Here is a 12,987-nt window from a genome sequence, read left to right as displayed (position 1 = left end):
TACTCAAGTACAAGATTTATGTGATTTGCCCACCTCTGATTGATATGCAGTATAATCGTTTTCTCATTAGGATCAGTGGTTCTGGAGGGTGCGTGATAACTCAGTGGTGCCAGGATACCCCATGCAGATCAGCTACTTCTGGAAAGGGCTGCCCCCCAAGATCGACGCTGTCTACGAGAACAGCGAAGGAAAGTTCGTCTTCTTCAAAGGTGAGACCACATTTGTGTTGAAGAAACCCCCTTTGTTTTAATTAAGCTTCATTATATTAAACAAGGATAGCTTAAGAGAACAGGTTGCAGGTAAAAGAGCTCATTTATAATGCCAGAAGGTTGACCCGAGATTTGACACTGCAGCTCGGTGACATTTCAAGATTTCTGCGTTCTTGGACATATATTAAGAACAAGGTGGGTTTTCTTTCTCTCGCTTTCTAAAGGCCATCGCTTCTGGGTGTTTAAGGACACTACTCTGCAGCCCACCTACCCTCAGGACATCTCGCTTTTCGGCAGTGGGATGCCATCTCAGAACATCGAGACGGCTGTGTGGTGGGAGGACGTAGCCAAAACCTATTTTTTCAAAGGGGACAGGTGAGTCAAGCCTGCCGGCTATTTTCGACATGGTTACCATTCGGCTTAAATAGCAAGGAAGACAAATCTGAGTCACTAATGCTTTAAAAGATGGTTGCCATAGCAAGCCTTTGAATGTCTTTGAACAACTCTCAACATGTTACTCGTTTATTGAGAGGTTCTGACTCATGAAAAGGACTTATCAAAGGAAGCTTGCAAAACATTATTTAGGTCATTAAGCATCAATAAAATATCACATATTAGATTCATAAGCTCAGTTTCCCAAATCTCTCTTGAATCTGATTGATGATAAGTTTAGTAAGAGGTAGTATATTTTTATTCTGAAGAATCCTTTCTCTTTTGGATCAGGTACTGGAGGTACAATGAGGACATCCGGAGTATGGACCCTGGTTATCCCAAACCTATTACTATTTGGAAGGGCATCCCAGACTCTCCTCAGGGTGCCTTTGTGGACAAGGCTAACGGTGGGGCTTTTTTCTTTCAGTCTTCGCACATTCAATCCGTTGCTGAACCCAACTTGATACCTAGTCTTATCACTACAATTTCGCACTTCAGGAAAAAGTAGTTGCAGTAGATTTGAAATCAAATTAACATTCATGCATTGGGCTAAATATTAACTCCAGATGTTATATCATAGACATCACCTCTGCTGTGTTGTTTTGGAATTAAAAGCAAAGGCGAAAAATAAGTATAAGAAGTGTTTTCTTGTTAAAATTAAAGAATGTTATTCATTACATAATGTTTTTTTGTAATATACAAGGGGCGTTCAAGTCAAACCGGGACTTTTGATTGTACAGAAACACAGGTATTAGAGTAAATAAACTCCATTTATTTCTTTATATAATCCCTCGCTACATTAATGCACTTATCACAGCTTTTCACTATTGCTTGGACACCATCACGGTAGAAAGTTTTCCTAGTACACCGGAGCCATGATTAGACTGCCTGTTTCATGTCTGAAACGCTGGCCTCCCAGGAATCCCTTTAATATCCCAAACATGCAATGTGGAAATGGCTTTGAGTGAGGTCAGGTCAGGACTGGACGGGGGATGTGGCAATAACTTCCAGACAAGTTCCTGTAATGTGCAAGTGGTGTTGGTGTGTAATTGTGTCTACAGTTCCCACAGACAGATGCGTCTCTTCCGCAAGTTATTGACAAGTTATCCACTGATTTTCATGGATCGTCTGGGATTCTTAATTACTCACATATTTTATTGCAGCTAAGAGTCTCATTACCGTACTTGGTTAAAGTCTTCAAGAAATACTTCATCCACTAGAAGTTTTTCCCACAAGCCCCAGTTTGACTTGAACAAACCCTTTGTAATTATATATCATCTCTTTTTTTTTTGTTATTAATTATTAGTCCTAGAATGAATAGTCATTAATATTAACACCTGAATTTCCTTGTAAAAAAAAACACACAGGCTTCACGTATTTCTACAAGGGAAAAGAGTACTGGAAGTTCAACAACCGGCGGCTGCGAGTAGAACCGGGATACCCCAGGTCCATTCTGCGAGATTTCATGGGCTGTGACGGCATGCCCTCCGACACCGACTGGGATTGGAGGCCGCCGCTGGACGACGAGCCGCCGCATTACGAGCATGACGACGTGGATATCGTGCGGAAACCCGAAGGCACGGGTGGCACCGAAAAGGCTGTGGCCATCGCCATACCCTGCGTACTAGCCCTATGCCTGATGGTCCTACTGCACACGGTGTTCCGAGTCAAGCGCAAGGACACCAAGCGGCACATACTGTACTGCAAGCGCTCCATGCAGGAATGGGTTTGAACATTCCGACTTCCCCGTTCCAAGACATGTAGGATGTACCATTGTGTCTTACCCGAGGAGTGGCGATGAACCTCTTTCTCTCTTGGGAGGGAGGAGGAAAGGAATGGACAGCATGCCCACGTCCTACTTGTGGTGTCTGCTCTTCCCGGGAGCGCCGTGTCATTATGTGTGTGTCATGTCAGGCCTCAGTTATCGGCTTTCCGCGGACGTTTTGAGACTCGAGTCACAACTCAATAAAATAATGACTAAAGGACGGATTTTTTCAAATAAAAATACTTCATGTATTTCCGACTACTGATATCAGCTGCACGTAAAGTGCGGACTTCCTCCAGAATCTTTATGTTTCATGAACTGATACTCGAACCAAAACACTCTTGGTTTCCAAAGACATTTCTTCATGTTGAGTTTTTTTTTAAGCATTGAATCTTAAATTAACTGCGTATACATTTTCAAGTTTTATGCGTTTTATCGTTCTATCATCAGCTTTTACGATCTTAAACTCTACCTGCAATATCTGGGGCGAACGCCTTAACCACATATCTACAATATTTCTTTTTTAGTGTGAATGTGTGAGTATGAGTGAACAGTATGATGCGTGTATGTATGATTGAAATGATGGATAATCTTGTAACTTACATCCGAGTGCAAAAGTTTGCTCACCCCTAGGCCATTTTATATGAATAGATATGAAAATTTCTGGTCCTGGTTTACTGAGATCCAAAACAATGAGGCTTATTTGCATAAATTAAAAAACGTAGTGCAAGTTCAGATCTCACAAAGCTAAACATGTGAATAATTGCATGTCTAATGTGGCACATTTAGAAATGTGGTGAGGAGTCGTTAAAAATAATTAGATTTTTATGTATGAACACAAAAGAATGCAGATATTAAAAACGTAAATAAAAAAAGCAAATATTTATTATGAAAAAACTTTTCGTATTTTTGTCATTTTCAAGAAATTTCCTATTAACAGAAACAATGTTGTTTAACTTATTTGACAGATGCAATCTTTCTTAGAGGCGTCTTTTTTCTTTTATTGCTGATTGCATTAAGGTGTTTTTACATGTTTTTTTGTTTGTTTTATTAAGAAAACAAAAACAGTGTTTGATAAGACGTTCATGTTGGAAGAATAATCATTATTTAAATATAAATAATGGATTATTTTTTTTGTTATAATAATTTTATATCCGAGTATTCTATGTTAATTTTTCCTTATATTTTAAAGTATTTTTAGTTTTGTATTGTTCCACAACACACATTTAGTATTTTTACTTGTTTAAAAAAAACATTTCTTTTTTTAAGATAAATTGTTACTTTTTTTTTCTTTGTCCCAACGAAACTTTAAGGGGTAGTTCAAACTTTTGCACTCAACTCTATGTTTTAAACTGCTCTACTTTACACATAATGCTTTTAAAAAATTTTATCTTAAAAAATATTTTTTGTTGTTTTAGGAAAGGTCTTCCAGGTTATAATGTAAAAGAAGCAGTGAAGAAACCCTAGAAGATTTTGTTTAGTATTCTGAATAATCTAATAATCTAATATCCTATTAATCTAATAATAGAATATACTTTAATTATCATGTAGAAAACAGACTTTCGGGAAAAAAAACGTAACCATGTAGAAATGTCAGACCCGTTTAAATTAGCGTAGCTCCGGGTGCGCTGTATTTGACGAGACTCTGCACTAAACTTAACTAATATTAACAACAATAATTCAAAACTAAATACTAATACGCGCAGATGGTTGTGTATGACTTTATTACAGATTTTATACCGGAGCGGGTTTAGTGATAAAAAACATCAGCTTGAAGAAATTCTAAAAAAAATAATAAATAAGAGAGATAGTTTTAAGTTCTAGCACTTTTCACTAGAAACAAAAGGTATGCCCGGTTTATCTGATTTCCATCCATGCCTTGTTTTGCTGTTTTAATGGTGGATCGCTGACATCATTAATGTTCTCCAGGATTCATTAATGAGGCAGTGAGGGTTGTGTGACTGTTAAAAAAAAGATCTTCAGTGAGCACCACTCCGGCACGATTATCAACTTTCTGAAGGCCGAGATCGCACGCTGATGAAACACGCAGACTTTCGCATTGTTACCAACCTGGCAGCTTTCTGAACTCTGCCTTTGGAAACAAGATGTACATAATTGAACATGCTGTATATATCTCATGTAATGTCTTGAATATGGATGTGAAGGGCAGATTATACAGCATTAAATACTACGATATCGAACCGATTTTGTCTGTGTTTGTGTGTGTGATTCTTTTAAAATAATCTTTTTTGCTACTTGTTACAGTGTGGTTTCTCTATCAGGAACCTCATCTGTTTGTGATGTCCATCTCAAAAACTACTCTCTAGTTGGTCACATTTTGCTTGGTCATTAAGTTTTAAGTTTTTATTTAGAATTTTCAAAATCATAAAATTGCTATGCGATTTAATCGATTACGCAATGTTTGTTTATGCATAATCGATTCAATTTATTGTGCTGAATATGGAAATGGTTTGCTTTCTTCAATTCTTGAAATATATACAGTATATATTGAGAATTTATTATTTAAAAGTTTACCTAAACAGTTCAAAAAGCATTATTTGATTCTGGTTGGAAAAGCTTTTTTAATACATTATTTTTTATTTATGATGCAACTCTAACTCTTCATAATGCATCACTCAGTAAATTAAAATGCCCAACAACATAAACAACTGAAGTCTTAGTCGAAACACAGATTTACAGATGTCAATAACGCCATCTACTGGGCAATGGTTTGGCAGAAAGAAAAAATAAAGATTATGGCTTATTGTGAGACATGACACTCACTCAGATTATGTCTGATCATTTAGAAGGGGATAAACTTATTGAAAACTGTATGCAGCTCAATGATTACAACTAGAATCACATTTTTGTTTAAGTTATTTCGGCCTGTGTGCTGTATTTAATGAACGTAAGGAGTAAAAAAGCAGTAAGCAAGTCTACAGATTTTTTAAATAATTAAGTTGGGTGTGCTATTATAAAAATAAAAAAAAAATCAAAGATGAGGTAGTGTAATCCAGAGTCCTGGTTTGATTCTTGTCAAGGATTCTTGTCTTGTCTTGCTTGGTGCATTTCCTCGAGGTACTCCGGTTTCGTCCCACTGTCCAAAGACATGCATTAGGCTAATTCGTGTTCCCAAATTGCCCGTCATGTGTGAATGTTGAGCAGAAGTCCTACCACAGACATAAACAGAAATAAATTCAGTGATCAACATTAGCCTCCACAGTCTCTAGTTGGACTACAGAGGTTCTTAGATAAATGTATGGAAATAACAGAATACCACAAATTATTTAGAAGTTAATGCTCATGTCTTTTTACTGCTCCCACTCTCACAACACAGTAGGGCAAAGTCAGCTAAAAGTCCACTCACACATATACAGACCCTCGAGATCTCATACACTTTCAGAAATATCGTTTAGCAGATCGGTGTGTGTGCGACCACAGAGGGCCAGGTAGGACTGTAGGAAGCACAATCATGTTCATGTAGATTGTAATTAAAGAGACTTCACAAAGACAGAGGTGACTCACACATCTGGGACCTGAGTGATGGTCAGTGTAACCAGGGGGCGGGGCGAAGGAGGGTTCTTCACACACCAGTTAGAACACCTCTGTACTCTGCAGTTTGGACAGCGGTTCAGTGGTTAAGGCATTGGACTATGGTCTGGAAGTCCCAAGTTCAAAATTCCTCCACCACCAAGTTGCCCCTGTTGGGCCTCTGAGCAAGGCCCTAGACCCTCAACTGCTCTGATGTACAAAAATATAATTAGATACAATTTAAATTGCTCTGGATAAGTAATGCAGAATGCCGTATATGTAACATTTATTTTATTCATTTATTGTGTGTATATGGGTGGAAATTGTGCGGCTTAATTAAACAGAAGTGGGAGTTTCCAGTAAGATGTAAAATATCATTTTAAGTGTAATCAAGTAATAAAAAGTAATAATTTTTCACGAAAAATGTATATGAAAGCTCAGGAATAGTTCCCAAACCTCATGAATTTAACTTAATGTTTGGGGGGAATGTGCCAAAAGGGAAATTTAATAAATGGTTTTACTTAAATATATATAATTTCCGTTTGGAAATAACGTTGTTGTTGTTTACTGTTTGTTATTGTTTGCTGATTAACGGTTCTTTTATTCTTTTATTCGTAAACACCGTTATGACATTAAAAGATGCTTCTAACGGCAATTTCCGTGACTGCTTAAAACTACTTCCTGTTTGACCAGAAAGAAGCTACTTCCTGTTCAAACGCACCTCAGGTTTTCAAAATAAAAGCACTATATAGGTACATTTTGCGTCTCCGAGATAAACCTTTTATTATTTTTCAAAAACAAAAAATTTATTAAAAGAGTTGAAAAATTACACAAATTATATCAAGCTATCACTAAAATAATGTTGATATGTGTATTTAGGAACATTTTGTCATAAAAATATTAAATTAAAGACTCCCTCTATACCTATTTTTGACTGTCTATGCCTCCTGAATCATACATTCAACTTCAATTATCATGAAATAATTGCGTCTAATTGTAATCTTTTTTGTGTGTTTACTCTACTCATTTATGTAAACAGTTGGATAAAACATCTATTTTCTGTATTATTTGTAATTTTAGTAATTAAAAAATACATTTTGTGTCTGTCCCTATGTTCTGGTCAACTCTGTTAACTCTGTTATAAAAAGGCACAACAATCTTTAAAACACTTATAAAAAAAAAAGCATGTGACTTGCTCCAAGTGATGCCACTGTCTCTGGCGGGAAAATCTGGAAGGCACTGAGGTATGTCATTATTCCTCTCTCATTAATTTGTACAAAATGTGTAGGATACACCAATAGTAGAATAATTATTTGTCAAATCTGTTATTGTGATATTTTTAGTGAATCTCTCATTCACTTTTTTAAAAACAATAATATGATGAAAATACATAAATTCTGTTTAATACATGCCATGTGGTATCTGGTTTGAGGTTAGCATCTTGAGCTAAAGCAAATGTCAACTCTGTTATTGTCAACTCTGTTAGTGGTTGACAGATTTTTCTGTTCGTACTTTGATTTTCAGAATAATTTCTAAAAACCTTACAAGTTTAAGATCAGCAAATATTTAAAATATTAAATTTGAAGTGTGTTCTATAAAAATAAAAAAGTTTAACATAAAAAGAAAATACTATTTTTTGTCTTCTTTTTCTATTTGAAATGTACCCGCAATTCTATTCCAACTAAATACTTATTGTAACCCAGTGAATATTCACTCTACAGTGCCCAACTTTGTCATTTTCCTTTTCTCACCCCTGCATTAAGGAAATTACCACCTCAGCATGGCATCGGAGAAAGGATCCGATCAAGCAGAAGATGATCCACTGCAATCATCGCCCCAAAGTGTGTCACAACCCACTGATCACCCTGAAGAACCAGTTTCAAGCCAGATGTCATCAAAACCCACCATATCATGGTTGCACACTTGCACTCACGATGCTCATTTGCACACTTCTGGACATTTTCCATTCATTCCACTTCTTATTTGCATCTGAATCTAAATTTATTTTGTCTATACAGAAAAGTTTTATATTTTTTGTATATTTTTGGAAATTATTTTGGTCACTTCTTATAGTTAAACTATTTATTTCTTGCTTCTTTTTTATTTTCTCTTATTTTTTGTCAATTGTTCCATTTTTTTTTAATTTAAGGTCACAGGTGGTCGTGTAAGCATTTTACTACATATCGTACTGTGTATGACTGCGTATGTGACAAATAAAATTTTAATTTGAATTATCACCCCCACTTCTAAACAACAGCTGGACTATACCAACTGTTATTAACCACAGAGAATTCGGAGCAACCCCCCCAAACCTGACAACGAGCAACCCCCAGAGCCCGGCATCTATAAACAACACCAGGCCAACCGCCAGACCCCAACCGCCACCAATTGCAGGAACCATAGGTCTCATAGAAACCCCCAGGAACTGATGACACGGAGCAAACGCCAAAACATCACATCTCAGAACCAGCTCCAGAACCTGAGGTCTCTCTGCCGTCAGTGCCAACTGCAATTTTTCATTAAAATGAGCAGACTGTTTCTATGTTTTTATTTACAGTTAGTTATCCAGGCTTTAATTGCCTTTTCTGTTCTAGTGCAATGTCACTTGTTTTTGTTGCTTTTCGATTTGTCTTTAATAGGCAATGTTTCCTCTTATGGTGGTTTTTTGGTTAAAAAACTTGTTGTTTTAAAATTTGTTGGGTACCAAAAAAATAATAAATGTGCTGGTTTGTAAAAGATAGACCCATTTTGTCCATGTTTGAGCCACATTTTACATCTGGTCATCTGTAATGGGATGGGAGAACTGTTTATATTTTATCTCTATTAAGAAAAAATAAAAATATGTAGAGCATGTCTGTGTTTGTTATATATAGGTCCAACTGGAAAATGTGCAGGAATGTTATTATTATTATTATTATTATTATTATTATTATTATTATCTGCCTTAAGTGTATATCGGCTGAAGTGATCAGCTATAAATGTTGGCACACAGATGCTCTATACCCTCCTACTCAGTCATATAAAAGCACCATGACTGGCCTCAAAACCCAACTGACTGATTGAGAAAGAACACTCCTTCAACATACACCGGTGACCGTGAAGTGCAAAACAAATTAACAAAACTGAAAACAAAATAAATTTTAAAAACAAAAAAAACAACCGGAAAAGGTAGGTATAGTTTGCGAATGAAATGCTTACCGCTAATTGGATGAGACATCTGTCACTCAAGATATACTGAAAGTACTGTAGTAGCGGTAGATTTGTGTGTGTATGAATGTGCAAACATTATTGTGGTTTCAAATATGGCGTTCTTACGGTGGCCCTGAAGTCAGTTTTGTTCATTTGTTTTGCACCTCACGGCCATCATAGTACGGTGGCCGTGAAGTGCAAAACAAATTAACAAAATTGAAAACAAAATAAATTTAAAAAACAAAATAAAAAAACCCAAAACAAAATAACAAAACCAAAAACAACAAAACCCCAAACAAAATAACTAATTCAAAACCAAATTAACAAAACCAAAAACAAAATAACTAATTCAAAAACAAAATATAAAAAAAGCAAAACAAAATAACAAAACCCAAAACTAATTAGTTATTTTGTTTTGGGTTTTGTTGTTTTGCAAGTAGGAACTTGTTTCTCTATCTTTGTTTCTTGTGTGTCCTGCTTTACTTTAAACTACGGTGGGCACCGTATCTCGGCCAGTTAGATACAAACCGGAAAAGGTAGGTATAGTTTGCGAATTAAATTCTTACCGCTGATTGGACGAGACATCTGTCACTCAAGATATACAGGAAGTAGCGGTAAATTCTTGTGTACGAATGTGCAAACATGTACAGTCGTGGCCAAAAGTTTTAAGAATGACACAAATATTAGTTTTACAAAGTTTGCTGCTAAACTGCTTTTAGATCTTTGTTTCAGTTGTTTCTGTAATGTACTGAAATATAATTACAAGCACTTCATACGTTTTAAAGGCTTTTATCGACAATTACATGACATTTATGCAAAGAGTGAGTATTTGCAGTGTTGGCCCTCCTTTTTCAGGACCTCTGCAATTCGACTGGGCTCTCAATCAACTTCTGGGCCAAATCCTGACTGATGGCAACCCATTCTTTCATAATCACTTCTTGGAGTTTGTCAGAATTAGTGGGTTTTTGTTTGTCCACCCGCCTCTTGAAGATTGATCACAAGTTCTCAATAGGATTAAGATCTGGGAAGTGTCCAGGCCATGGACCCAAAATTTCAACGTTTTGGTCCCCGAGCCACTTAGTTATCACTTTTGCTTTAAGGCACAGTGCACCATCATGCTGGAAAATGCATTGTTCTTCACCAAACTGTTGTTGGATTGTTGGAAGAAGTTGCTGTTGGAGGGTGTTTTGGTACCATTCTTTATTCATGGCTGTGTTTTTATAAAATTGTGAGTGAGCCCACTCCCCTGGATGAGAAGCAACCCCACACATGAATGGTCTTAGGATGCTTTACTGTTGGCATGACACAGGACTGATGGTAGCGCTCACCTTTTCTTCTCCAGACAAGCCTTTTTTTAGATGCTCCAAACAATCGGAAAGAGGCTTCATCTGAGAATATGACTTTGCCCCAGTCCTCAGCAGTCCATTCACCATACTTTCTGCAGAAGATCAATTTGTCCCTGATGTTTTTTTTGGAGAGAAGTGGCTTCTTTGCTGCCCTTCTTGACACCAGGCCATCTTCCAAAAGTCTTTGCCTCACTGTGCGTGCAGATGCGCTCACACCTGCCTGCTGCCATTCCTGAGCAAGCTCTGCACTGGTGGCACTCTGCAGTTAATTTTCATGGCAAAGAAGGACTATGCAATTCACCTGATCACACTTCATAACATTCTGGAGAATATGCAAATTGCTATTATAAAAACTTAAGCAGCAACTTTTCCAATTTCCAATATTAATGTAATTCTCAAAACTTTTGGCCACGACTGTCCTTAGTTTCAAATATGGCGTTCTTACGGTGGCTGAAGTCAGTTTTGTTAATTTGTTTTGCACTTCACGGCCACTGTAGTTTAAAGTGAAGCAGGACACACAAGAAACAAAGATAGAGAAACAAGTTCCTACTTGCAAAACAACAAAACCCAAAACAAAATAAATTATTTAGTTTTGGGTTATGTTATTTTGTTTTGCGTTTTGATATTTTGTTTTTGAATTAGTTATTTTGTTTTCTGTTTTGTAAATTTGGTTTTGAATTAGTTATTTTGTTTGGGGTTTTGTTGTTTTTCGTTTTGTTATTTTGTTTTGGGTTTTGTTGTTTTGTTATTTTGTTTTTTACATTTATTTTGTTTTTAGTTTTGTTAATTTGTTTTGCACTTCACGGCCACCATACCGAGAAACAACAAAACCCAAAACAAAATAACAAAACCAAAAACAACAAAACCCCAAACAAAATAACTAATTAGTTTTGGGTTTTAATATTTTGTTTTTGAATTAGTTATTTTGTTTTCTGTTTTGTAAATTTGGTTTTGAATTAGTTATTTTGTTTGGGGTTTTGTTGTATTTGGTTTTGTTATTTTGTTTTGGGTTTTGTTGTTTTGTTATTTTGTTTTTTACATTTATTTTGTTTTCAGTTTTGTTATTTTTGTTTTGAACTACACGGCCACCATACCGAGAAAAAACTAAACCCAAAACAAAATAACAAAACCAAAAACAACAACACCCCCCCCCCCCCCCCGCCAAAAAAAATAACTATTTTAAAACCAAATTTACAAAACAAAAAAACAATAACTAATTCAAAAACAAAATATCAAAATGCAAAACAAAATAACAAAAACAAAACAACAAAACCCAAAACAAAACAAAAAACAAATTAGTTGGGTTTTGTAATTTGGTTATTTTGTTTTCCATTTTGTTAATTTGATTTTAAATTTGTTATTTTGTTTGGGGGTTTGTTTTTTTGTTTTCATTTATTTTATTTTTTTTATTTTATTTTTTTTGTTAATTTGTAGTTTAATGTCCGTAGCTAGCGTAATACTTCCACAGCAGCAGCGACAGGTATCCGAGGGGCTTATGTTACCATGGTAACGCATGGAGGAAGTGACGTTGCAGGGTGTCCCGAATGGTGTAATTTTGTAGAGCGAAGTTCCCTTAACAGACATTCCCTACACATGCAGTAGGGAGTAGGGTGTAGTGATTTCAGTGTGTATGGACTTGCACAGTCATTCTCCCTGATCACATTTCACAAAACAGTAATTGCTTCTGTTGTGGGATCCGACATATTAACCACAGATTCAGTTTTCTATTTGCACATCATTACCCGCGTTTTCTGCCACTGCAATATACAGACATCATTTGGACAGTTCTGAATACACCTTGTGATTGAGCAGTGATGATCATTATACTGTCCTACTCCGTCTTATAAACTGTACGACAGTAGGCTGTTTACAAACCGCTACTACCACTCAGGGAGAATGAAGCGAAAAGTCCGTCTACACTGAAATGACTTCTGTTTACACTGAGAATCTCAGAGGTGTGCGCGCGCGCGCGAAGAGTTTTTGTGCTGGTGAGCCTGTCTCATAGGAATAAGGCGCCGTATAGGGCTTACATCAAACTTCACTCATGCACACACATACTGTATGAAACACTCACACATACACATATACTACTAACTGCTCAAACAACTACAAATAAAATGCAATAAGCTGCTTGTTTTTGTACACCCTACATAGTGCACTACTGTACATATGCATGCAAAAGGTATTTGGGTTACAATCTGACAATTTGAAAATCTGCCAACTGAAGTCTGCGAAACTTTGGATCTAAGGTAAGAGAGATTACACGCATTTTCTTAATATCTGGATAAATAACGGCGTGATGATTAAAAATTAAAATTAAATAAACATGAATAAATAAAATTAATACAAATAAAAAATACTTCATATATTGTATGTATCTATATATAGCTGTCCCTTTGTAAATGTGTGCCTCATTACAGTTCTGTCAGTGCTTTGCCTCCTGTTGTTACAAATGTAAGCTATGGATTAATAATGAATAATGAAAATGCATTTACTAAAAAAATAATAATAATGT

At 36.0% G+C, this 12,987-nt stretch overlaps 1 protein-coding gene across 2 annotated transcripts in view; it reads left to right on the top strand.

The window, feature by feature from the left end:
* Nucleotides 1–3,366, top strand: part of mmp16b (matrix metallopeptidase 16b (membrane-inserted)) — a 31,522-nt gene extending 28,156 nt beyond the window's left edge. For both annotated transcript variants that reach the window (XM_053487266.1, XM_053487265.1), the window contains exons 7-10: nt 71–209; nt 434–584; nt 933–1,048; nt 2,009–3,366. In XM_053487266.1, the coding sequence (XP_053343241.1) occupies nt 71–209; nt 434–584; nt 933–1,048; nt 2,009–2,373 (771 nt within the window). In that variant the 3' untranslated portion in view covers nt 2,374–3,366. The remainder of the gene's footprint in view (nt 1–70; nt 210–433; nt 585–932; nt 1,049–2,008) is intronic.
* The last annotated feature ends 9,621 nt before the right edge of the window (nt 3,367–12,987 follow it).

The sequence above is a fragment of the Clarias gariepinus genome, chromosome 25 (assembly GCF_024256425.1).
Source record: "Clarias gariepinus isolate MV-2021 ecotype Netherlands chromosome 25, CGAR_prim_01v2, whole genome shotgun sequence".
NCBI lineage: Eukaryota > Metazoa > Chordata > Actinopteri > Siluriformes > Clariidae > Clarias > Clarias gariepinus.
Note: the sequence above shows the minus strand (reverse complement) of the source record. Positions and strands in the feature narration are given on the sequence as shown.